At 44.9% G+C, this 25,448-nt stretch overlaps 1 protein-coding gene and 1 non-coding gene across 3 annotated transcripts in view; one reads left to right on the top strand and one right to left on the bottom strand.

Moving 5' to 3' along the window:
* PMP22 (peripheral myelin protein 22) overlaps positions 1-19,466 on the top strand; it is a 37,530-nt gene extending 18,064 nt beyond the window's left edge. For both annotated transcript variants that reach the window (XM_075561089.1, XM_075561088.1), the window contains exons 4-5: positions 8,056-8,196; positions 18,149-19,466. In XM_075561089.1, the coding sequence (XP_075417204.1) occupies positions 8,056-8,196; positions 18,149-18,312 (305 nt within the window). In that variant the 3' untranslated portion in view covers positions 18,313-19,466. The remainder of the gene's footprint in view (positions 1-8,055; positions 8,197-18,148) is intronic.
* LOC142460416 (U6 spliceosomal RNA) lies at positions 14,320-14,430 on the bottom strand. The gene has a single exon (XR_012786627.1). It is a non-coding gene; the product is annotated as a U6 spliceosomal RNA (small nuclear RNA).
* Positions 19,467-25,448: the final 5,982 nt, after the last annotated feature.

Here is a 25,448-nt window from a genome sequence, read left to right as displayed (position 1 = left end):
CCACCACTCGGGGGGTGGGTATAAGCATGTGTGTTGCTGTCATGCTAAACAGGTTTCAAAAGACTGCTTAGAGGAGAACGGCCTGGGCACATGCTTCTGAAAAGCCAGCCAACGAGGACCCCATGGTTTCCAGTGGTTCGATGCGCCGGGGGGGGGGGGGAGGGGGGGGGCAGGCTTCCTTCCACGAGTCAAGAGCCCCCTCGGCAGCAGTGCAGAGCAAATCGTAGCACAATGGCTGATGTAGAAGCCGTGCATTAGGTTCTGTCTGTATTAAACAGGGTTGCCATTGACAATTTGTGTTTGTTGTGTTTTCAATCATCATAGTTCTGTCAACCCTGATTATTTTCTGTAACGCGATCTGCTTTTCTATCGCACAGGTTGACAAACTATAGCCTCCAGGACAAATCTGGCCTGCTGCCTCAATGTATAAATAAAGTTTTATTGAACTACAGCCTATTCATTTATATGTTCATACTGTGGCTGTGGCTGCTTGAGTTGAGTACTTGGACAAAGACCATATGACCTGCAAAGTCTATCTGACCCTTAACAGATAAAACTGGCCGATCCCTGTCCTGAAAAATAGATATAAACTGCTGTCTTAGTTGTATCAGACTATTTCTGGAGGCCTGCCACGTGCCCAAGCATTACAAACAATTAAAGCCTTAAGAAACGGTCTGTAAGTAAATGACCCTCATCAGTGCCAGCCTTTCCAATAGGGTTCTTTGTACTTCCCCTTTTAGCAGAGTTTTAAACTCTACTCTTTAGTTTGATCATTACAAGACCTTGTTAGAGAAGAATCCAAGAACCCCCCTCCCAACACACACGCACGCATGCACGCATGCACACACACACACACACACACACAAATATCCAGTGGCTGTTCTACAGCAGCCTAACACTGCCTCCCAGGGCCCTGGGGCGGTCAGGCTGTGCACACCGTGCCATTCCCTGACTGCGTGTTACTAGCTATCTGCTTTCCAGACCCTCTCTGCCTACCCCGCTCTTCCAGCTCCGAGGACTGGTTCTAGTCTGAGAGCAAAGCCATTAGAATGTCAGAATCGGAATGGGACACAGAGTTTCCTTTTCAAAGATGGCAGAGAGCGCTCCTGACTGTCTCGTGGCTTGGCTCCGCTTTGCCTGTTCTTCCCTCACTGCTCATAAGGAGCCTCTGATTCCATGCTGTTCGCATTGCAGGAGCGCGCTCCTGCCAGGATTCCAACAGCCTCCTCACTTTGAGCATCCTAACCCTTCACTTACTGACTGCTGTGCTGTTGTCTTTTAAGTTGCTTTCAAACTATTATAGTATCACGTTATTGCACGAGAATGTTTTCTTAATTAAGGAAATCAAAGCATCTGGATCCACCGAAAGATGTTCTTGGCTATTAATTCTCAATCGAGATTTGGATTCCTGGAATAATCACTGATATCATTTTGGTATATTTCCATTAGATCTTTTTTTTCTGCGAATGCACACACACATTCATGTGTCTGTATGCACATGTATCATCTTGACAAGTGGTTGCTTAATGGTATCATGATGTATATAATATTATGTACCTTATTCTCTTGAAGATGTTGTAGACATTTCATTTTATAATTGCTTTTTGAAAAACAGCAGGATATCACATTTTATGCATACGTCCTACTTAATTTACACTTGTAGGAAACATGCTAAAGTGAATGTACTTACTCATCTCTCTTTGAGTATACATTCAGGTCTTTATCTGAGACATAGTACTTGAATGATTTGGTCATGAGAGATAGTCATTTAAAATTTAAGTACACTCTGCTATACTGCTCATCACAAAATGATTATTACATTTTAATTTTTGCCAACCATATATAATAATTTTTGCCAGTGTTATGGATAAAAATTAGTAGCACACACCTAATAGATTTCATTTGTGCTTCCCTGATAATGAATGAGGCTGAGCACCTTTTCAGAAGTCCATTGGCCGGGCATAGTTCTCCTTTGTGGATCTCCGGTCCACCTGGCAACTTATTTTACATTTAGCTCTTTTGTCCTCTGGAATTTAATTCTATGAATGATGTGAGCTAGAGATTTAATTTTTAAAAATGTGTTTTGCCAAGTATATAGCAATACCCCCCACCTTTTTTCCATTGAGTTCTTTTGATTGAGAATGGCATGTTTACTATTGCTAGATTTGTGAAGTCAGTATACTTCCAGACCCTTAATTCTGCCCCGCTGTTCTATTTGCCGTTCATGGCTTAATATCACATTGTTTGAATTGCTGTAACTTTGAAATAGAAAGACAGTGCTGGCATTTCATATGGATGTATGAGGGTGTCAGAAAGTCGTGCTGTTTTGTTCCCATGCTATTTGGTTCATACGTGCTCCAGTCTGTTTCAAACAAAACACATGCAAAAGCCTTTTCCTTTGATCAGTTCATGTCTGCAGCCAGCCTTTCTCAGTAAGTCTTGTCTCAGTCTTGCTAGTACACCCGCACAACATAAGGTCTAATCAAGTCAGCGACTTCCTAGGGAATCTGCTGGACCAGTGAAGTTCAGTGCAGACAGGACATGGCAGAAGAAGATTATGGTGACCATTTGGGGGGATCCCAAGGGACAAGCTTGGTAGATTTTCTCCAAGAGCACACAATGATCATGAGGATTGTTATGAAGAAATTTTAAGTAATTTTTTTTAAATTGCATTATTGGATTAAAAAAATTGGGCAAGTTGCACTGAGGAATTTTTTTTTCCATCTTGCCAAGGGCATCAATTTACTATGTGAGGGACGAGCCAGAGCTGTCCCTGGAGAATTTCCTTGGGAAACCTTACCCCATCCTCCCTGAGGCCCGGATCTTGCCTCCCAAGACTTCTTCTAGCTCTCAAAATTCAAAGGGCATTTAGAAGGAGCATGATTTGAGCCCCTGAAAGATGACAAACTTACTGTTTGACGTGACATAAATCAAAGGGTTCAGAGTTCTTCGGGGAGAGTTAGAGAGATGGAAAAACCATTTTCAGATGTGTACACATCTCCCATGGAGGATACCATAGCTTCACAGTTTTATATTTTTGTTTAATAAAGGTTTGTGGTTTTATAGTAGCACTTTATGACTCACATTTTGACCTCCAACGGGTAAAATCCTGCTTGATTATGTGTTATGTTTCTCTTTCTGCACATTTTTGGCTATTGTATTTTGATAAGTTTGGTTAATAATTTTCTTTGCCATTATTTTTCATTACCTTTTAGATGAATTTTAGAATTATTTTGTTAAATTCTCAAAAATGCCCTCTTGGGAGATTTGGCTAGGGTAATGTTGACTTTGTGGATTATTTGAGGGGGCAAGAGTTGGCATATTTATCATTTTGAATGTTTTGCTCCAGGAGCATAGCATGTTTTCAGTTTCTCTAGCACTTCTTCTGTGTCATTTCATAAAATTTGTCTACCATTTGGATGTTTTCATCCTCCCCTCTTCCCAAGAATCACTTTATTTTTGTCATAATTTTTCTACATTATTAATTATCACTCTTCGTGTGAACTCATTGTTTATTGATTTTAATCTTTTCCTAGCTTTTGGGGCTGAAAACGTAGTTTATTCTTTTTCAGCACTATTCGAGCTAATGCATCTGGGGTATATATATTCTTTGCCGAGTACCACTTTGGCTGAATTCTTAAAGTTTGACACACAGTTTATATAATGTTATTCCTCACTGAAGAGAACCCTACTTTGCAGTGCAATATCTTTATTCGAGGATTTATTCATAATTTTATTTTTAAATTTCCAAATTTATTTTGGTCAGGTTGTTATTTTAAATTTCTCACCCCTGTTTGCCTTTAGTTTTACTTATATGATGTTTGCTTTCTTTGAGATTTGTTGGATTTTACAGTTATGGTTGCTAACACCTAATACACGGTCAGTTTCTAAAACTGCCCCCTGGATGTTTGGAAATAATTTATTATCCCTGTTAATTGTATGTAACTTTTCTACATATCTATTAGATTGAAATTGTTATTTTATATAAAATATTTCTTTCCTTATTTTTCTTTATCTACTGAGATCTGAGAGAGATATGCTAACTCATAGTACAATTGTTACTTTATCTGTGCCTTCTTATATTTCGATTATTCTTCCACCTTTGTATTGTTTTAAGGCTGTGTTCATATGTAAATCATACTGTTACATGTCTATAGTGATCTGGATCTTTTATCACAATTGTCCGCTTTGGACCTTTTCAATTTAATTCTGTTTGGTCTGATGCAATTGCTACTTTATCTGCTGTCTTTTTATTAGTATGTGTGTTTGGTGTTGCTCTTTAAAATCTTTTTATTTTCAACTTGTTTGCTGCTTTATTTAGGTGTATCTCATGTATCATGCCAGAGCAAGAATAATTTAATCCAAGATGGAAGTCCATGTCTTACAATGTGTGACCTTAACCCAGTCACGTCAATGGTGACTGCTGATCCAATTGGACTTACTATTTTAATGCTTGAGTTTTAATTATTGCCCTTATGATTGAAATCCTTTTTCATCCATGTGTTCCTAGAGCCTACAGGAGACCTGCCTCAACACATGACGTATTTAACAGCTAACTGATTAAAAACTTCCTTTATCCCCTGTGCTAGTCCTGGTAGACTAGAGAAACAAATCCAGAGATACTCGTATGTGTGTGAGAGAGGACCTTGTAAAGATGAACTGAGGCACAGGACGAGTGAGAGGTAAACTGAGGCACAGAGATGGCCAAAGATAACTGAAAGGACAGAGGGAGAGCAGAAACGGAAATAGCTTTAGCCGGGAGGGCAGGGAACCGTGGGTTTTGCCTTGTGTCTGGGGGTTTAAAGGAAAGTGGGGAGAGGGGGTATCCATGCTACAGGGGAAGGTTTATGGCCCATGAGGTCAGCAGTGAGGTTTATGGCCCAGGATACAGTTTACCAGCTCTGGCAGGCAGGTGTCCGGTTATCAGGGAGTCAGGCATCCCTGGCGCCATTTCTTGGTCTCCTCATTCCAGGGGGCAATGACCTTTGGGGGTGTTCAGGGAACTGGGGCCCCAGCCTGCTTAAGCTTAGCCCAATCATACCTTATATCAAAGAGTAGTTGTATATTAAGAAAACATCCCAGCTCAGTCCAGATCAAGTCCATAAGTCCAATATTGGCCCATATACCTGATACCAGTCAATAATTTCCTCTTCAGACTCACACAACACATGCAATGACACCAAATGCAGGAAGATCACAGGCCAGTGGGTGGAAAGTCTTGTGGATCCAGTGGCAGTGGAAGCATCTCAGTGCTGGTGTGGGTCTCCACGAGGCTCCTCCAGCCCCAGGGCTCTGGTTCCATCAGAGGTCTCCATGTGGCTGTCAGCAGGAATACGAAGCAGAGTGTCTTTGTGTGTCCTGCCTCCAGCAGGCTATGTAACTCCATAGCATCTCCAAATGAGGTCATCAGGCTGCGACCTGATTGACAGGCCAGACTCCACCCCTTTTCAAGTTGACAGGAGATTATGTAACTGCCACACCCCCTAATTCCCATCCGAATTAAGAAACAACTGAAATGTGGCAACGGAGCCCAGTTGTAATGAGGTTAGAGGTAAAGTTGAAATTAGTGGTGAAAGAAATTTCCAGAAGAGTTTAGTTACATTATTAAGTATAAGAATTTTTTCCCCATTTGTGTAGATTTCACATGTTATCTTTTAAGATTTATCAAAATACATGCTCTGGTTTCTGTTGATACTGAAGGCAGAGGTTGGCTCTGAGTAGTGATCTCAGACTTGGGGAAGGAAAGCCAGGCTGTCATCTCCACGAACCATGCTCTTTCTAAGAAAGAAAAGACACTAGCATATCGCCCATCTGTGCTAACTCGGCTTCTGGGTATCTTATTTCTCTTATCTCCAGCTGTACCTGCTGGAGTGCTAGGTAATGGGATGATTAAAAAAATTATTTTACAGCAGATTGCTCTTCTAAAAGAACCAGTGTGTACTGGATAAAGACAAGCAGATTTAATTAAGGATATATAAAAAATGAAATCAGGATGGCTTACAACCCATTAGGCATTCTTTCCATAACTTAATTGGCAGACATTAAAAAAGTTGTAAGAGAAACATACATAATGTCCTGCTGGAAAGGGCCTCTGAGGCTTGGCTGTGTCCCCTGGTCTCTCAGGTTTCTTCCCGCTCTAAAATGCTTCCAAAGTCTGTTTCTGGAATGTCTGTCTGAAACTCAAGTAACTTTTGACCTAAACACTGCCCTGAAAATTCTGCTGTGAACTTCTTCACAACTTAGATCAGATTAATCTTTTTTGGTTATTGACTATTAGACACTTTCCAGGTTTCATAGATTTGAATACTGGGTTAAGCATGCTGCCTTTTTGGTTTTTTAAGCCATTATACACTACCCAGCTACTGAGCTAAGAGGACCACACGCTGTAGCTGTTCTGGTCACGGTTCCTTGTTCAGGGACATGCCCACCTTGTGATTCCTTGGCCCAGGGAAGAAAGATACAGGTGGCAGGGTGTGTAGGCCCAACGTAACCTTTCTAGGCAGACACTGTTGATTTATTGCTATAATGTTGGGTGCTCCCAGTTTGTTTTCTCTGCTTTCTTCTTTCCTGGAATGACAATAATGTATAGTAGTTGATAAACTCGGGAGACCACAGGAATATAACCATTTTCCTGAATTTTTGATGGGAAACTTGGAGATTTGGTTTAAAGATCCAAACCTAAATCAAATCCACTGCCTCAAAGTCCATTTTGACCCTTCCTGGCCCATGTGCTACCGAGTCGACCTGCCTCATGGTTCTTATTTTTTCTCCCTCACTGTCTCCAGCAGCAGACTTTTATTCAACAGCACTGCCAATGGGGCTCAGAGAGTCAACATGTAGGTCAGTGGTTGGGTGCACATGATTGTGCCACTCCGGACTTTGTGGAAGGAGCCCTGGCCACACCGTGGGCGATGAGTTGGGTTGTTCAGCACAGAGGCAGCGGTTTGAAACGCCCGCTGCTCCTCGAGAACAAGATGAGCTTTCTGCACCTTGGAAAACCCAAAGGGGGCAGTTCCACGCTGTCCTGTAGCATTGCGATGATTCACAATTGACCTGATGGCAATGAGTTTGTTTAGTTAGTTGGTTGGTTTGAACTTTGTGATCTAAGGTTCAAACAAACAAACAAACAAACAAACAAAACTCACTTCTATGGAGTCAAAGATGACTCAAAATGACTCTATAGAACAGGGCAGAATTGACCTTATGAGTTTCTGAGACTGTAACTCGTTATGGGAGTAGAAAGCCCTGTTTTCCTTTCACAGAGCAACTGGTGTTTTCAAATTGGTGACCTTGCAGTTAGCAGCCCAATGCGTAACCACCATGCCATCAGGGATCCTTGGTTTAAGGTTAGGTTTTAGCATTTCAAAAAAAAAAGTTGAGAAATTCTAAGCTCTGATCCTATCTTGGTTGTTAGGGGCCAAGGCCAAAACTGTCCAAAAAAAGGTACCATTGGGCAGCACAAGTGGATTTCCATAGCTCTTTCAATGATACCTGACCCCGTCAGCGTTCTGTTCCAATGGTGTCTACACTTAGTTTTGGCTCCAACACCATTTTCTTCTTCCCAGCCTTCTCATTGCTAGCCTTGGGGGATGCTGATATTTTGAATGGTAGTGTTCCCACTAAGTTTCTTGTCTGGGAAGTCCAGTGAGCTCTTTCCAGGGACCTCTGAGTGAGCTGAGCGATGCGTTAGCTTGGCCACATCTACATTAGCTAATGCATTCAGCAAAAAGACTGGAAGGAAACGGAATACATGCTTAACTATTTTCAGCCCTTAATTGGTGGGATTGTAAATATTCCTTATAGTCCTTTACTAATAGTTCTCATTTAAAGGTGTCGTATATGTATGTGTATTTAGAAATAAACCATGAAATAAGGAATGACTTGTAAGAATACAGAAATGAATGCTCTGATTCTGCTAGCAAAGAGGGCTGTGACCTTGCCTGGGTGGGTTACTAGTTCCCATATGGTCCTGGTGCGTCTGGTCCCGTGCTCCTCGTGGAGGCCCGCTCTCCTGACTGTGGTTGGATTTCCTAACCGAGTGTCTCTTCCCTCTAGAATGGCTGCAGTCTGTCCAGGCCACCATGATCCTATCCATCATCTTCAGCGTCCTATCTCTGTTCCTGTTCTTCTGCCAGCTCTTCACCCTCACCAAGGGGGGCCGGTTTTACATCACGGGAGTCTTCCAGATCCTTGCAGGTAAGTGGTGGACAGGAAGGTCCGCGTGGAAGACAGATAGGATCGACATAGCCACAGTCCGGGGTTGGTAAGTTCCTGGAAGGATGTGGGATCCGTCCCACGGTGATAATGCAGTGCGTGTGCCTGGAGAACGCAGGACACGGACACTCTTTACTCCTTTGTGGAATATGGTCTATAGGAGAAAGAAGGTTTTGGGAAAAAAATCCTTTGGAAGGAATGTCCCAACCACACTAGACCTACCTTCGAAAGAATGTACAATCTGGACAAACGACTGGTAATTGCTGAGGACATAAACAGAGCAAAAGACCATCCTGAAGGCTATTTCTTGTTGATTACATCGTGTACCAAGGACCCATCCCTGTTTCAGTGTAGAAAATGCCCCCAGTGTGCCGAGAACTGACAACTGGCATGGACATTCTCAAGTCTGTGTTTTCTACCGGTAAGCAGTGCTGAAGTCAGGCAGACAAATTCTTACTCTCCTCTCCTCCAGTATCTAGACTGGCTGACTGTTGCCATCTGATTTTTCCATCTTGCCACCCATTTGGAGCATGCCAACTATTTCCAAGCATGGGCCCACGACAAGAAATAAAAACACAAGGGAAATCTCTCAAAAGTGTCATTAAATTCTTCAGTGGGGTAGGTTATTCTGGAGGCTGCTATGCCAGCATATTCACAGCATGAAGAGTTCTAGTATCTTCCACTGCAGCAGATGGTGACATCTTTCAAACTTTTCTCTAGATTCTAGGCAGCACCTCACATCATGGACTCCTGACCATTGATTGCCTGTTACACAAGTCAAAACAAAAGGTCATTGGAGAGAAGTTACAAGGAGAGGTGGTGGGTGAATTCTACAGTCCAAGTGTGTAAATTGCAAACGCCATTTGGACCAGTGCAACTCTGGGCCTGGGGATGCTGGCCTTTGTAATCCTGTGAGATGTCCTCAATCCTGGCCTTCTGAGTAGGCAAAGACATAGCTCTTCTTGTTTTCGTTGGTGTCTGCGTTTACCTGGCGCCCTATCACCACCCTGCGGAAACAATCATATGTCTTTGGTGGATATGTAAATTGAAATAATTGCTTAGACAGAGTTTAATGGGAAGGCACTCTAGAGGCTGAGTGTTGATCACCTTCTAGAAGTCAGAGTCCCCCTTTCCCCTGTAAAAAGGAGTTAATAAGAGACCATTGACCTGTCATTAACACTTAAACATTTCCCCATTCTGGGTTGTGGGATTTCAGAACTAAACGGTGGTTTGCTGCTTGTGTAGGTTTTATCATATCAAGGCAAGCTCCTGGCTGATTTCCTGCTTTGCTGTATTATGAATTATGCCAGGAGACATCATTTCTTGGTAGTTTAGAAGCCCAGGGTGATCGTGATTCACTCAACTTCTAGACCCCAGGAGGCAGTGCAGACAGCTGTAATGGATTCTCTGCTTTCTTTTTTTGCCTCACTGCTTGTAGCTTTATGCCAGATCATCTGATAGCATCTATTTCAGGAGTGGTTGTCCTCTCAAGATAAATTAATAAAAGTGTAGGAACCAGAAACGTCATAAGCGGTTTCTATTTAATCTGTATAAGCTTATTATTTAACCAGTTAGTAAACTGAGGCTGGGCGAGGTTAAATGAACATTCAAATTCACCAGATCATGCCAGGGGCAATTGAGTCCCTCCCCCTCTCCCCCATACCATTTGATTGACTAGAGGGAGATAGCTTCTAATGTTTAGAAATGCAAAAGCCACTAACATGTCTCGGGAGTATCAGAGCAAAGGCAGACATGACTTTTACAACAAAAGATCATGTCAGTGTGTCCCATAGTCGCTTCTGAGATCAGAACTAGTCAAACTGAAAATACTGGACAGAGACGAGCTAGGATCCTATGGAAGGGTTGGTCAGAGCAGGCGGTAGCTGCCTCTGCATTCTTCCCATGGAGATAGCTCAATCCTAAATGCTCTGGCCAGGTCTTTCTAGCATTGTCCTGTCAGGCCCACACCCCACATCCAGACTTAAGAGCCGTCGTCACACACGTTGTCACAGCGCTGTAGGCACTGCTATGTCGTGTGCCAGGATTTCAGTTCAGGTGTTGAGCTTTCCTAATCCTCCAGAATGTAATTGCTCATCCATATTTGTTTCACCACTCCGATGATTCTCCAAATCTATTACAAGCCCCTTTGAACCCTGCTATTAGAAAACAAAGCAAACACACAAAAGCACCACCCCGATTTAAAGGCATACGATTTCCTCTTCTATTAACCCCTTCGGATCTAACCTTTTATCTCCCATGTGACCTAATTTTCCTTTTGTCAGTTTAGTGGTCCGTATATGAGTAGAAAGTTATTCTAAATTAGAAATGCTGAGTCATAATAGTAGAGCAATTCATAAATCCTAAAGACGATGTTCTTAAAAAAACACTATGTAGCCCTACATAGTGTTCCCAAGGCTGTAAATCTTTATGGGAAGAGACAGCCTTGTCTGTCTCCTTTGGAGCTACTGATGGGTTTGAACTACCGACCTTGTGCTTAGCAGTCCAATACTTAACCTGGGGCACAGATAATGTTCTTAGCGTATATCTGAAAGGGAGGCTTCTACGAACCTCCAGCCCAGTGTTGCCCTTGACAATGTGGTCATCCTTCTACTAAAGCTTGAAGAGGAAAAGAGCTAGGGAGTTTATTTAGAGCTGCCCTGACTCCTTTACCATTCAGCAGTTCTAAATCAACGCTGGTGCACATGCATTTGCACGCATGCATGACTCTGCTTGTTTCTCAATTCAATCTATCAAGGAGCCTGCACGTAGAGAGCCAGTTAGGAGAGGGTTGTTGAGGTGAGAACTCATGACAGCCTGAGTGGTTTGTAGCTTCAAGGAGGAAGAAATCAGACCAGAAGGGCTAAAACAAACCAGCAAAGAGAACCCCGAAAGACTAAAAGACTGAAGGCAAGAGGAGAGGAAGGGAGGGAGGGACAAAGGCAATGGAGTGAACCCACCACAGAGGGCTACTTACTAATGCGGGCCACGTGTACCTGCAAAGCCCTAGAACAGTGGTTCTCAACCTTCCTAAAGCCTTGACCCTCTCATACGGTTCCTTATGTGGTGGTGACCCCCAACCATAAAATTATTTCCCTTGTTACTTCATCACTGTCATTTTGCTACAGTTATGAATCGGGTGACCCCTGTGAAAGGGTCGTTGGACCCCCAAAGGGGTCGAGACCCATAGGTTGAGAACCAACCGCTGCCTGAAAGCATCCTAAGAGGAAGTCACCAGCAAGCATCTCAGCTGAGTCTGACTCCTACTGGATGGTCTCTGCATAGATACCTTTTGGATAGGTCAAGCTGTGGTCGCTGTAGATTATGAGGACGTACTTTGGGGAAAAGCAGGAGGAGGTTTTGCTGGGTCTTAGGAGGACTGTGGGTTCAGAAGTCATCTTTGCCTTGCTCTTCAGGAGAACCCTCCTGCCTGATGGGTTGCCTTTCCTAATCAAGCCCAACACCTCAAGTTAAAGGACTGCTTTCCTTGTTGACGGGCTTTGTATGTTAACAGCTCTCTGGAGACTTCGAAAGGTGCTTTCCTCTAATGTAGTGGCTCTCCAGAGATGCTCATCAGAACCAGCTGGGATGCTTTCGCAGCGAGTCAGTGCTTCAACCTCATCCCCAGAGATTCTGACTTCACAGCAGTGGGTTGGAGCTGTTCCGGTGGAGTCTCTACTGAGCATCCTCAGGGGGAAAACCACTGCGTAGTCATTAGCTGCCCAAGCCCACTGGGCCTTGGGCTGCCAGAAGAACAATTAAATCTATCTTTGAAGAAGTACAGCCAGAATGCTCCTGGGAAGTGAGGGTGATGCTCCTTCACGTCAAATGTGATCAGGAGGGCCCAGTGCCTGGAAATGGACGCCATGCTTGGTGACTAGAGGGCCCCCAAGCAGAGGGAGATGCCCAAGGAGATGGAGTGATACAGGAGCTACAACATAATGAGCTCACACATGAACAGCTGTGAGGGTGGTACAGGACCGGGCAGGGTTCTGTGAGGGTGCTCTTAGGCTCGCTGTGAGGCAGAACCGACCTCCTGAGCAGCCTGGCACTGGCTTCCTGGTCCTGCCAGATTGAGACCCAGGCTGGTACAGATGAGTTGGCCCTGGGCTGCTCAGCAAGGGACGAGAGGATGGCGTCCGCTCAGAGACCTCTGAAGAAAGGCCCGAGTGTCTACTTTGGGGAAAATCAGCATTGAAAGCCCTCGGGATGACAGTTGTACTGTGGCCTCTATGCGGTCATGCTGACTTGTCGTCTGGGATGTTTCTCCACAGACAGCTTGCTCATGGGCCACCAGTTCTTCTCGACCCCTGTCTTAGAGAAGGGCTCTCCCAATTGTGAATCTGGATTTCGGAGTCATCATTTTCAGACCCTATGCTCCCAGAAACTAGCTCTGGTGGTTTGGACTGTAGTAGGTGGGAAAAAAATTAAATTCTTAGAGATACGGGCCTGAAAGAAAGAACATTTCACTGTTTATGTCCAGCACCCAGCTTCATGCGTGCAAGGCCCATCTGTAGCTGGTTCTAATTATCTGCTGGGTGAATGGATAGTTTGTTCTTTTAGCAGAATCAAACTCGGGGCCAGTGTGTCACTCCTACTTATTGATTGGGATCAACAGAGGAGATGATAGGATTTTGGTCTTGTTTCTTTAGTTTTAGGCAGACCAACATATTTCTTATTTAAAATATCACCTATACTCCTGTATAAGCTGAACCGACTGTTAGCCAAGGCACCTAATTTTACCACAAAACTACATTGAAAATGTATATGAGTAAATACGGTAAAAGAATCGGAGAGATTAGTAAAAGCACAGTGTACCCCAATGGTGGTTAAGATAGCCATGTCAGGTTCCACATTTAAGAGTATCTCTTTCCGGACCACCATTGACCCTGCCCAGAGCAGGGTTCAGCAGTCTGCGGTGCCTTTATGGGCAGTACTGGGCACTTGGGAGGCTAAATGGGAGTGGGGCCAATAGTAGCAGAGGGAAGACTGTGGTGGTCAGCTTGAGAGCCCAGCATTTTCACGGTGAGGGGATTGATAGTCTCTTCCTGCCCCACCTCTTGTGCTAGGGATGAAGTGGGAGTGAGGCGAAGCAGTCTGTCATCCACACCCGTGGAGTACCTTCCTTTCCCTGGCTCCTTGGTCTCACTCTCCAGTCCCTTTGCAGATCACTCCACTTTAGCCCTCTCGGATGAAACTGCCTTGTCCACCTTCCCATCGTTGATTTGCTGGACCACGCCACTCTTCTCCACGGTGTCAGCTACCTCTCCTTGTGAAGCTATTGCAGCTTGCTTGAAGCTTGGTTACCCGATGGCGCCATTTCCCATTTGTTAGTTGCTGTTGAGTTGGCCTCGATGCACAGCTGCCTCACGTACAACGGAACAAGACGTGTCTCGTTCGAACTCAACAGTGTGCTGTTGTGATCGGCAGGGTTGTTATGGGCCGGAAGTAGATCTCCAGGTTTGTCTTCTTGCTCTTGGGAGCTCTGCTGAAACCTGCTCTGCAAGAGGGATTCTCCTGCGATTTGAAATAAGGTGGCGTAGTTTCCAACATCATCACAACACCCGTGCCACACACTGACAGATGGCTAGTGGATTTTCCCAGTGTCTGAAGTTCAGACACCAGGCAGTCGGGCCAGAGTCCTCTCGCCCTTCCCCCAGCTCTGTTCCTGAGTCCTTCCATGGAGTAGCACCCCACATAGGCTTTATTACATCCATTACTGTTCACTGTACCAACCACACTATTGCAGCTATTGAAAGACTTCTCCATCTTCCGCTCACTCATCGGCACACCCATCTGAGCATCTTTTCCTTGGTTTAAGTCCTGATGGTTTGTATGCTGGGTTGCTAATCTTGAGGTCAGTAGTTCAAACCCAGCAGTTGCTCTGTGGGGCTCCCATGAAGATTTACAGCCCAAGAAACCCACAGAAGCAGCTTCTTTTGTCCTGCAGGGCTGCTATGACTTGAGACTAACTCTCTGGCAATGCGTTTCACTTGAAAGTCCCTTATGGGCTTCTCATCAAAACCTGCTTAAAACCCCATTGGGGCTCTCTTTTTCCTGATCCTCCATTCACTTTTCAACCTCAACATAGGAGACTCAATTAGAAAAAAAAATCTGGAACGCTCCCCGAATGTGTGTGTCATCCTTGTGCAGGGGCCATGCTAATCTTTGCTGTATGGTTCCAGTGTTAGTTAGTATATGTGCTGCCGAAGCGAGCACCCCATGAGATTCTCTTATTGGAACTTGCTGATCTTTCCCAACAACCCTTAGTCTTCTTTGCCTCACTCATGCTGTCCTTTCTGCCTAGAATTCTCCTCCTCGCTTCCTTGACCTGGCTGACTCTCCCACATCCTTTATGCCCAAGTGTGAAGAGGATGCCTTCTCCCTACCGTGAGACTTCTCTGATCCCCATAGTTTTGACGTGGTGCCATTCATGTCCTCAGGGCATCTGATATGTTTCTCTCTTCCTCTCTTTTTAATCTCGTTTGACTACATTGAATGTATCTCCTGACATGTCTGAAAGAACTCATTTATCTTCATTCTCTCCACATCTGGAAGCAGTATTATTGTTAGGTGCTGTCGAGTCAACTCCTAGACAGGGTGTGAGTGAATGTACCAGAATACGCCAGAAGAAACCATTGCCCGATCCTACACCATCATTTCAATTCTTGCCACGTTTTAGTTCATTGTTTTGGATATTGTGCCAATCTTCCTCACCAAGGGCCTGCCTCACCCTTGCTAACTCTGCTTTACCCAACATGACATCCTACTCTGACTGCTGGTCCTCACTGATGAGGTACCCAAAGCAAGTTGTACAGTGTGTTCTGTTTATTGATCCAGAAGGCTTGCCAGGTAATAAATATTTACTGAAGCAAACTAAATAGCAATAAGAACACATAGAGAAGTCTCTCATCATCTTCCTTTTTCTTTGGCCTCTTGGCTGCTCCTTTCTAAAGATTCTGAGCTCTGATCACTCGCCTGAAATTGTTGTAACCATCCAAGGGGTCTTGAGACATCTTCTTCAAGAGGCCTTTGGGAAGAATTTTCAGGAAGCTGTCACCAGCCATCAGAGATTGGTAGGAAGTGTGACTTCAGTGCTCAGTGTTTCTATGCTATGTGGTCAAGGCCAGTGTCCTTCCGCCTAAAGCTGATCCACATTCCTGGGTTTGGACCTTTCCCAGGGTTTCTAGGCCACTGTCATTGCATGCAATCATTCATTCACTGGGCATTGAGAGTCGGGCCTGCTCTTACCAAGGTGGAGCTTAAAAACATATTTCTACCTACTGGCTCCCGAGACAGTAAAGTCTTCCTTGTGGGATGAAATTGGCTTTTGAAGCATGAACTTCTTTGCTTTGAGAGTATCTTAGGGACCATCTATTGCTCAGCATCCAGACAATCGTATAATATTGTCAGTCTCTTGACAAATAATTATCACGTGCTGTCCTCTCTTTGGCTTTGCCCATGGCTTGTTACTGATCCTGGTTACGGTTGAATTTATTCATTTTTGAGATTCTACCAAGGTGCATGTCATGCAAACCAAGTCATCTTGCGAGGGGAGCACTTGCTCTCCTGGTGCCCTCTGGGTCTCTTGGTCAAAGACCAAACCTGGTGTTTCCTCCTTTTTGCCAATGAAATCAGGCATAGTTCACAGACGCAGCTCCTGGGGCATTATGTGTTCCAGGCCAGGTCAGGAGAGAGCCTCCTTTGGAAGCTCTCCCATCAAGATAAGCCTCGCTTTACCCCCTTTGGTCCCTACCTGAGCCAGTTGATTAACACACTCAGCTACTCATCAAAGAAGGCTGGAGGTTCAGCTCTACCCAGAGGTATGGCAGAAGAAAGGCCTGGCCATCTAGGTCTGCCAACTCAGCTATTGGGACGGTTCTACTTTAACACACTTGGGGCTGCCCTGAGTCGGAGGGGATTGACTAAATGGCAACTGGTGAACCTGTGGTGGACCCTTGCTGCCCTCAGGGAGCACGCTGCTTTCTGTTCACCTTTCTTGGGTCACGATCCCTTTATTAGAGCCCATCCTACCGGGCTGAGGTGTGCCAGACACGGCTCAAGGTACCGCATCGATATTTCTTCAGGACAAGATTGAGCCGTTTAGAGAGGCGAGACGTGGAGTAGTAGATACCGAGGTTCACAAATTTCAGGGCAACAACAGAACAAATGGGCTCCCCGATCAAAACTGCTGGTTTCTTGAATGACAATTTTCCAGCAGCGATTTCTCTTTAGCCGCAGACATCTCTGCTATCCCCTGAATTTTCTGTAGGTAGCAAGGGCTGACCCTGATCCCACTGTACTCCCAAGACTATTGTGTGGCCTTCTCAGTGGAGGCCAGTTGAGTGGGTGTTTTCTTCTCAGACGTGCAAGAGAAAAAAAATCTTATCAGCCTGGTTCATGCAGTGCATTCCCACTTCTGTGCTTTGTTCAAACAAAGTTGCAGTGGGCTGTTGAACAGCACCCTAAATAACAGGGAGGTTAGCAGTAGGTGGTCTGGGGCCCGGCGAGTTTGGAAGTCTGATGGATCCCACACTGCGTGCAGCACTGATAATGGAGTCACTCAGAGCCTTTGGAAGGCTCTGTTCTCAGGAGGGAACAAGCAAGGCTTTGTGCAGCTCTAGGCTGGGGGGCTGATGTCACTGGGCCACCTGCCACCCCACTGCAGAGACGCTCTTCATGGGCCTGGAGGCAGGGGCTGCCCTGGAACCTGGCTGCTCCAGAGGCCCAAAGTGAGCTGCATGGTGGGGAAGAGAGGGAGGCTCTACCTCCCTGGCTATCCGATGCCTGTTCTTCACCCCTAGGACCCCAGAAGCATTGAAAGGAACATGATAAACTTGAACTTGGTATCGATAGCCTCTCCTATTGCATCTTTGTTTCATCTTCATATTCTCTTCTGATTTTTTCTTTTTCTCCTTGTGGTCTTTTTCCCACCCACACTCTCTTTCATCTGCCTGGCAGTGTCTGTAAGCATTGTCTCCTTAGTTCTTAAGTGGCAAACTGGCCAAGGGGACCACAAGGCCAAGGTCTTGTGTCATAGCACAGCTCAGGAGATGCGTTCAACTTCTCTCGCTTCTTGTGGTTTCTGAGAATGGCCCTGTGGACTGATACCATGGTTCATGGGATACGATGCGCTTCCACACCCAACTCTCCTTGGAGAGAGCGGGGTGCTCAGGATTTTGCTTGGAAACCATATTCTCTTTATCCACCTCTGTGGCTTGCAGATTGGTGACAGTTAAATGGAGAACCGAGAGGATGGACACATGACTGGGGCTCTCAGAGGACGACCTCGGCCACTCCCCTTGCTGTCAGATTTTAGAAGCCCCTCTTCTTGATTGATTAAGGAGGACTGCTCATGTGACGACTCATTTGAATCCTGGTGTTGGAAAGCAGCAGAAAAATCAAACAATCTGTCTAAGAAGACGTGCAGCTAGGTGCTCTTGAGAAGCAAGGGCGAAGAGATGTCATCTCCTATTTGGCAGGTGTTAGCAGGAGAGACCAGTTCCTGGAAGAAGGACACCGTGCTTGGTAAAAGAGAGGGTCAGTCCCAAAGAAGGCCATTGACAAGATGGATCAACAGGGGCAGCAACAGGCAGTGCTTGGTTCTGTCGTACGTAGGACTACCTTGCTGTCATGTACCAACAACCACAACAACTTCTCCGTGCTGGCCCTGGGAGCAGATTCCTCTCGCAGCTAGGGATGTTCTTTCACAGATTCTCCCTCTTCTGGGCAGTCTGCTTCCTTCTCCCTAAGAAACACAGAGGAAGAGTGCCTGGGTGTGTTGTGTGTGTGCACGGGGAGTGGGGTGGGAACACATCTGGTAAAGAGTGGGGTGCATGTGTGCAGGGGCTGCTGTCCCTGGCTCTGAGGGTGCTGGAAAGGACTTCCTTCTGTGACCTGCCTTTGACCTGCCTATCTCCTGGTTATCTCCCCCCAGGTCTGTGTGTGATGAGCGCCGCGTCCATCTTCACGGTGAGGCACTCAGAGTGGCATTTCAACGGTGACTATACCTATGGCTTCGCCTACATCCTGGCCTGGGTGGCCTTCCCCCTGGCCCTGCTCAGCGGTGTCATCTACGTGATCCTGAGGAAACGTGAATGAGGCACCAGACAGGCCCTCGGAGGCTGTGAGCGGATACAGAGAAGGGAGGAAGGAAACCTGAAACAAGGGGGGAAAAAGCTACCCAAAACAACCCAAACTCAACCCAAACCAAACCAAACCAAAAGTAGTTGGAGGAGGCGGGGGGGTGTTACTGTTGATTAAAGATGTATATAATATCTACGGTTTATAAAACCTATTTATAACACTTTTTACATATATGTACATAGTATTGTTCGCTTTTTATGTTGACCATCAGCCATGTGTTGAACCTAAAGGAGTATCTAATGAACTTTAAATCCTAACAGTATAATCAAGCTCGGTCGTTTTGTTTTGTTTTGTTTTTGTTTTGCCTGGAAATAAAACAATAACTCAATCTCGCCCTTTCCCTTTCATCAGAATGGGAAAAAAAAAAAAAAAAAGAAACCTCCCTCCCATACCACCTCATTTACAAAACCAGAGCGGGGGCCCAAACCCCAGTGGCCAAGAACTCTTTTCCTGAGGGCCACCCAGTGCATGAACAGCCTGGCCCTCGTGCGTTGTCTTACACACATGCGCACAACTCCCTAAATCGGAGCCCTCGGTACAAACACAGCTGTGGCTCTGGAACGCTCCCCTGTGGGTGGATGTTTCCACTGCACATCGAATGGAGAAGTCGGTGACAACAAACCTGTGAAATGGTGCTATGTATCTACCATTCCTTACTACCAATAATCATCTAAACGACTCACTGGAAACTCAATTAACAACTTTACAGCATCAAGTAGTATGGAGTCCTATATAATTCTGTGTAATAGAAATGGTTTATAACCCCCTTTGTACCTAGCTAGGCTGCTGTTATACTATCATGAATAAACAAATAAGCAAAGCCTGGATGGATGGCTCCCACAGGTTCCTTGGGTCGGAGTATCAGGACACGTCTCTGGACCTCCTGGGGCACGCGCTTCTCAGGCTTGGTTGGGTCTAGACTGTTCGCTCCCTCCAAGGGCTGTCTGGCAATGACTTGTGTTGGCCACCGACTGTAGCTGTATATACGGTGCCCTTCAGATGCCAAGACTCCAGACCTTTCGGTTTTGCTTTCCTTTGGCTTTGCTTTTCCTGATTTTATACCAACTGTGTGGACTAAGATGCATTCAAATAAACATCAGAGTAACTCACTGGTATCTGTTGGATTTTTGTGGGAACTGGAACGTGGGTACCGATTGCAGGCCAGGTGGTTCGGCTCTCACCCAGTGTGGACTGCTGACGGACAGCAAGCACAGGTTTCTCACAAGGCACGGGGACCACACTGTCTTTCAGAGGTCTATACACACATCTGCCATTGGGAGAGCACTCCGGGCGGTGGTTGGAGGGTGTGGGGTGTGGAGCTGAAATCAAAACAGTAATTGGATTGTAAAGGACAAAAGACTTTGAATGTTCGTTTAGCTCAGCCCTCTCTTATACTCTGTTCCCAGGTGACTTATGTAGGGAATACTGATGCATGTCAGTCATGAGCTCACAAATCCTTCCTCGCCTCTTAGGAAGAGGGGGGAGGGGTGACAGGAAAGGTCTGAATAATGATGACTTGGTAAGAGTTTTACCTCAGCAACCGAGCTCCTGGACCAGTGGTTCTCAAGCTTCCTAATGCCTCCACCCTTTCATACAGTTCTGCATGTTGTAGTGACCCCCAACCATAACATTATTTTCGTTGCTACTTCAGCTGTAATTTTGCTACTGTTATGAATCAGGTGACCCCTGTGAAAGGGTCATTCGACCCCCCAAAGGGGTCGAGACCCACAGGTTGAGAACCGCTGTCTGGAGTCTTCCTTTGGGAGGGAACAGACATGCCAACCAGCTCATTTTCTGGACTGTGTCTCACTCGTGCGTAATTGTGCCCATCGACTCTTCATTGTGCACCCACAGTGTATAAAGCTTAGGGCGCACTCAGTGTTCAGGAGGAGCTACTGAACACAGAGGGCGGCACCAGAAATCAAAAGGGAACATTGTCATTCATAATCTCCAAAGGCCACGTGCTAGTGAGAGACACAATGTCAACAAATAACCATATTGGGATAGGATAAGGATCATGGACATTTGCCTTGGCCTGCACTTGCCCTCTGCCACTTCCTCTATACGTGGGCCAAGTTTACACGGTTAGGGGGATGAATTGGAGATGATACATATGCAAAGTGGGGCCACATTGACCAGTAGGTACACAGAGCGGAACTCACTGCCAGTGCGTTGATTCTGATTCATCGTGACCCTATGGGACACGGTAGACTGCCCCTAGGGGTTTGCAAGACTGCAACCCTTAATGAGAGTAGACGCCTTATCTTTCTCCTATCAATTACACCTGCCATCACCAATGTTACTGTGCTAGTTTGGGTTCTAGTTGGCATTGCCCCTGGCCCTTCCAGTTACGATAGAGACTCAAGGGGCATGCAAAGGGGAGACCTGATCTATTTGGGGACTCTTAATACCAAGTTGAACATTGGTGCCTCCCAAGCAGGGGCCCACCAGAGGGTCTGTTTCTCCGTGTTTGTGGAGTGACTCTCCCTGCCTTGATCTGTTTAGAGAGCCCTGCCGATCGTGCAGTGTGTCACGTGGGGATGGCAACCTCAGAAGCCGTTCAGCATTTCTTGAATGTTAATGTGCCGGTGAACCAGGAATCAACTGCTGCAGAGTCAACTCATGACCACCCCACGTGTGTCCCAGTAGCACATGTCCCATCTATATGCATGAAGGTGTAGTCCTTGAAGAGGACGGAGGTTTCCATCGTCAGCAGCTCCTCTGTCCTGGTCTTGGTGAGCTCTGCGGACGGCATGGAGATGCGTAGGGTCATGAACTGTCTCAAAGACAGGGAATTCCACTTCACAAACTTGCGCTTTGGAAGCACAGAGTGTTATGTCTTAGACTTTCTTTTGTAACATTCAATTAAAAAAATTAATACTTGTAAGGTAAACATACAAACAAACAAACAAAACACTCTCCCCATCCATGGTAACCACAAAAGTCTTATGTTAACACATCGTTTCTTACGATTTCTTCAGGGGAAAAATATCAATGTGCACACATCAGCATCCATTGATGTAGTAAAACCAAGACCATTATAGTAGGTGTGGGAGGGTATTAAAGAATTAGAGCAATAGTTCTCAACCCATGGGTCGTGACCGCTTTGGGGGGTGGGGGGTTGAACAACCCTTTCACAGAGGTCACCCAATTCATAAGGTAGCAAAATTACTTATGAAGTAGCAACAAAATAATTTTATGGTTGGGGGTCACCACAACATGAGGAACCTATTGGGAAGGTTAAGAATCACTGAACTAGAGGATTGTAATATGTTTCACTAATGCTATACTGCACCCTGGATATATCACCCCTTTTGTGTGGCCCTTCATTAATGTTTTTTGTAAATCATTTTATTGGGGGCTCGTACAACTCTTATCACAATCCATACATCCATCCATTGTGTCAAGCACATTTGTACATTTGTTTCCCTCATCATTCTCAAAATATTTGCTTTCCACCTGAGCCCTTAATATCAGCTCCTCATTTTTCCTACTTCCCCCTCCCTCACGAACCCTTGATAATTTATAAATTATTATTATTTTGCCATATCTGGCACTGTCCCACATCTCCCTTCACCTACTTTTCTGTTGTCCATCTCTAAGGAGGAGGTTGTATATAGATCCTTATAATCAGTTCCCTCTTTCTACCGCACCTTCCCTCCACCCTCCCAGTATCTCCACTCTCACCACTGGTCCTGAAGGGATCATCTGTGATTATGATTGTTTGATACATGAAATCCAAGATAGACAAACCCTTCAGGAACAGTAAAGGGAGCAATGGTTCCCTGAGGGTACAGGAAGAGATGGGGCAAGGTGGGGGTGGGGGTTGGAGGGGCTGTGGTGGTGGGGGCGGTAGCATTGATGAGTGTGTAACACCACTCAAGGGGAATGAATAACAGAATTGTAAGTGAATGGATACACTGGATGGTATAAGATATGGCAAAAATAATAATAATATATAGTATAATTATAAGGGTTCCTAGGGGATAGGATGGGGGAACAAGTAGAGCTGATATCAAAGAATTCAGAGAAAGAAAATATCTTGGAACTTATGGTAACAGAAATTGTACAATTATGCTTGATCTAATTAAATTATGGATTAAAAAAAGAGAATCCATTGTTATATTTCATAATGTATGCCAAAGGGACTGATTACCTGTGTTATTTTTCACCTTGGTTTTCTCTTCACATCATGAACTCTGTGAGTTCGGTGTGGGGCAGCAGACCACTGGCCGGTGGATCAAACCCACCGGAGGGGAAAGAAGCCTGTCTTCTGGTAGAGTACAGAAACTCCACGTTGGGCCCCTGTGAAGTGGAATAGACGTAGTGATAGTAATTTGTTGTTCTTTTCCCCTATATCAACATGCACCTCATTAAAAAAAAATGAGATCTGCTTGGTTCTTTTGAAATTCTGCAGAAAACTCTACTGGGTAGCTACCCAGATGATAATACCAAGCCAAAGGTCATGACTGTACTATTTAAATTAGTATTACTGACAAACTATTGCTCTGGAGTTGATTCTGACTCAGAGAACACCTGTCTAGAATTTCTGAAACAAAACTTACAGGAGTAGACATGGCTGATCTTTATCTCAACAAACAGTTGGTGGTTTTGAACCACTGACATTTCGGTTAGCAGTCCAACAACACTCACCAGACAGCGTCAGCAGATCCCTTTTGTCTGACCCACACTGACCCAAACTGACCAATAGTTGAGGCTTCCTTTGTCCATGTAAGTCACGAGGTCACCAAAATTAAAGACGTGTTCAAGCAAGGACACCTGAGTAGTTACAATTTAGAATGTGCCGCTTCCAGGTTAGCATTAAACGGTTAACCACAAGGTCAGTGGTTCAAGCTCACCTGCTGATTGTTAGGAGAAAGATGAAGCTCTCTGGTCTCATAAGACTTACAGCCTTGGAAACCATCTTAGAGCACAGGATAGGCTCCCAAATTCATTTGGCCTTTTCAGAAAAAAAATATTGCTCAGTGCCCCCTGGCAATTAAAAATGTGCGCTAACCCACAATCCAGGATGATGTATAGCTATCTGCTCCCTCTGGATTGTTCCTGCACCCTCAGGGGATGGGATCACCCATTTGGGGAAATGCTGGTCACTGTAAGTTCGAATCGACTGAAGGGCAGTAGGTTTTGGATTTGGGGTTTGTAGATAGTCAAAGTTCTTTGCTGCTAACCAAAAGGTTGGAGGTTCAAGACTGCCCAGAGCTGCCTCAGAAGAAGACCCTACTCAGTCCACGTCAGACACAGCAACCATTCACTACCACAGGGAGCCCAGCTCCACTCGGACACATCGGGAGTCCAAGTCATCCAAACCGCACCTGGAAAATTGGGTTACAAACTGCTTTCCCTCTATGAGTTTCTTTGAACTTGACCCCCCCTCCTTCCCATCACGGGCCAGTTCCATTGCCTAGAGAAAGGCCTACATGCAACCTGGCATCTGATACGTAGCGGATCCTGCTAGCAGCTGTCGGCATCAATCCCACAAAAGGAAAGGACGCGGAGGTTCTTAACTTTCAAGCATCAATGCCGTTACGTGGCCAACTACAGGCCTACTTTTGGGCACCTGCCACAAGCAGAAGCTGCCCCCAGCAGGCTGCTTTCTCCTTCCTTCAGCACTCGTAGTAAGTTTGAAAAGGGACGGGCAGCTGGCTGGCTGTCCCAGTGGTTCTCAATGGTCTCATTTCAGTCGGTTCATTCTGTTTCAAACAGTAATGCATTACTGCATTAACATTTCGCCTCTACCAAAACGGGGTTTCCCAAGGGATTTTTGGATGATAGTGACTCTCTGTCCTTGAGCATTTTTGAGAAATGTTTCAATCCTGGGAATATACAGAAATAGAGTTTGGATTAGAAATTGCTCTGGGAATGGAGTGTTTACAAAAGGCAAATGCCGTTAGGAATGGTTGATTCTTTATATTTCTCCTCATTCTACAATCTGGAACCCTCAGGCCGCACAGCCCTGAACTCCAGCATGTTTGTCCACCGCACCCCACCCCTCAGTCCCCAAGCCTTCCTGGGTGCTACGAGTTCCGTCAGCATCTGCTTTCTGAATTGTTCTCATCTCTGGGTCTGCTGCTTATTAATGGACACATCCCCCAAGAGGACATTCAGGAAACTCCTGGCTCTTCAAGTTCTGGAGGCTTGGATAGCTCTTTCAAATACATCTTACTCGAAGTGATCTAGATTTTCCGCGATTTTTCAACCAGAAGAATTTATTGGCAATGCGGTTCGTCTAGAAGAAGGCCCTTCCATTTGGAGAACAAGCAGGAACATCATTTCTCATTTTTATAGCATTTATGTTAACTTTATAAATTACTGGTGGGGAAGTGATGCATTCCTAGGCAGATCCACCCTGCTCCCTGCCCTCGCACTGATGGGACTCAGCCACTCCCTGGGACGGAGTCAGAGACTGGACTGCCTGATGCGGGCAGAAAGCCCGGTCACTCTCCCGCTAACTCAGATAAATGAAATCAAGTCACTCCATTCTGCATTTAAACTCCAGTGAGGATTTTTAAAAATCCAACCTTACACTTTTCTAAATTCATTTACGGCATTTCACTTGCGTCAATGGCTTTGTGAACCGATTTTCTTCTCTTGTGTTTTTATTGGTTATGGTGGAGATATAGGAAACTTAATGTTTTTATCTAAACAAATTTTATACTGGAGTCCCTTAATAGATTATCTTCTTGTTTTGAGTATTTTCCCAACAAATTACCTAGATTTCTCATTATGTAGGTTTTGAAAAAAAAAAAAGAGAGGGACAGAAAGAATCAAATTTTCTTCCTTTTCTTTATTCATTTTTATAGTCCTCAATTTTATATTGTCATATATTACTTAAGACTTCCAAAATATAATAAATAATGGTTGAAATAATACACATATTTTGCTTTTTTCTGGGTGTAATGAAGATGTTCATATTTATAATTAATTTTAACATTTATTCCAAAATATGTTTCTTAATTTAACATTACTTTTAATCAATAACTCATATGAAATATTACAAATTATTTTTCGTCTTTATAACATTTCTCCCTAAATTTAACCAGTTGCTATGGGGAATCCTATAAATGTATTTT

The sequence above is a fragment of the Tenrec ecaudatus genome, chromosome 10, assembly GCF_050624435.1.
Source record: "Tenrec ecaudatus isolate mTenEca1 chromosome 10, mTenEca1.hap1, whole genome shotgun sequence".
In the NCBI taxonomy this organism is placed as follows: Eukaryota; Metazoa; Chordata; class Mammalia; order Afrosoricida; family Tenrecidae; genus Tenrec; species Tenrec ecaudatus.
The sequence above is the reverse complement of the archived record's forward strand: the minus strand, read 5'-3'. Positions and strand labels throughout refer to the sequence as shown.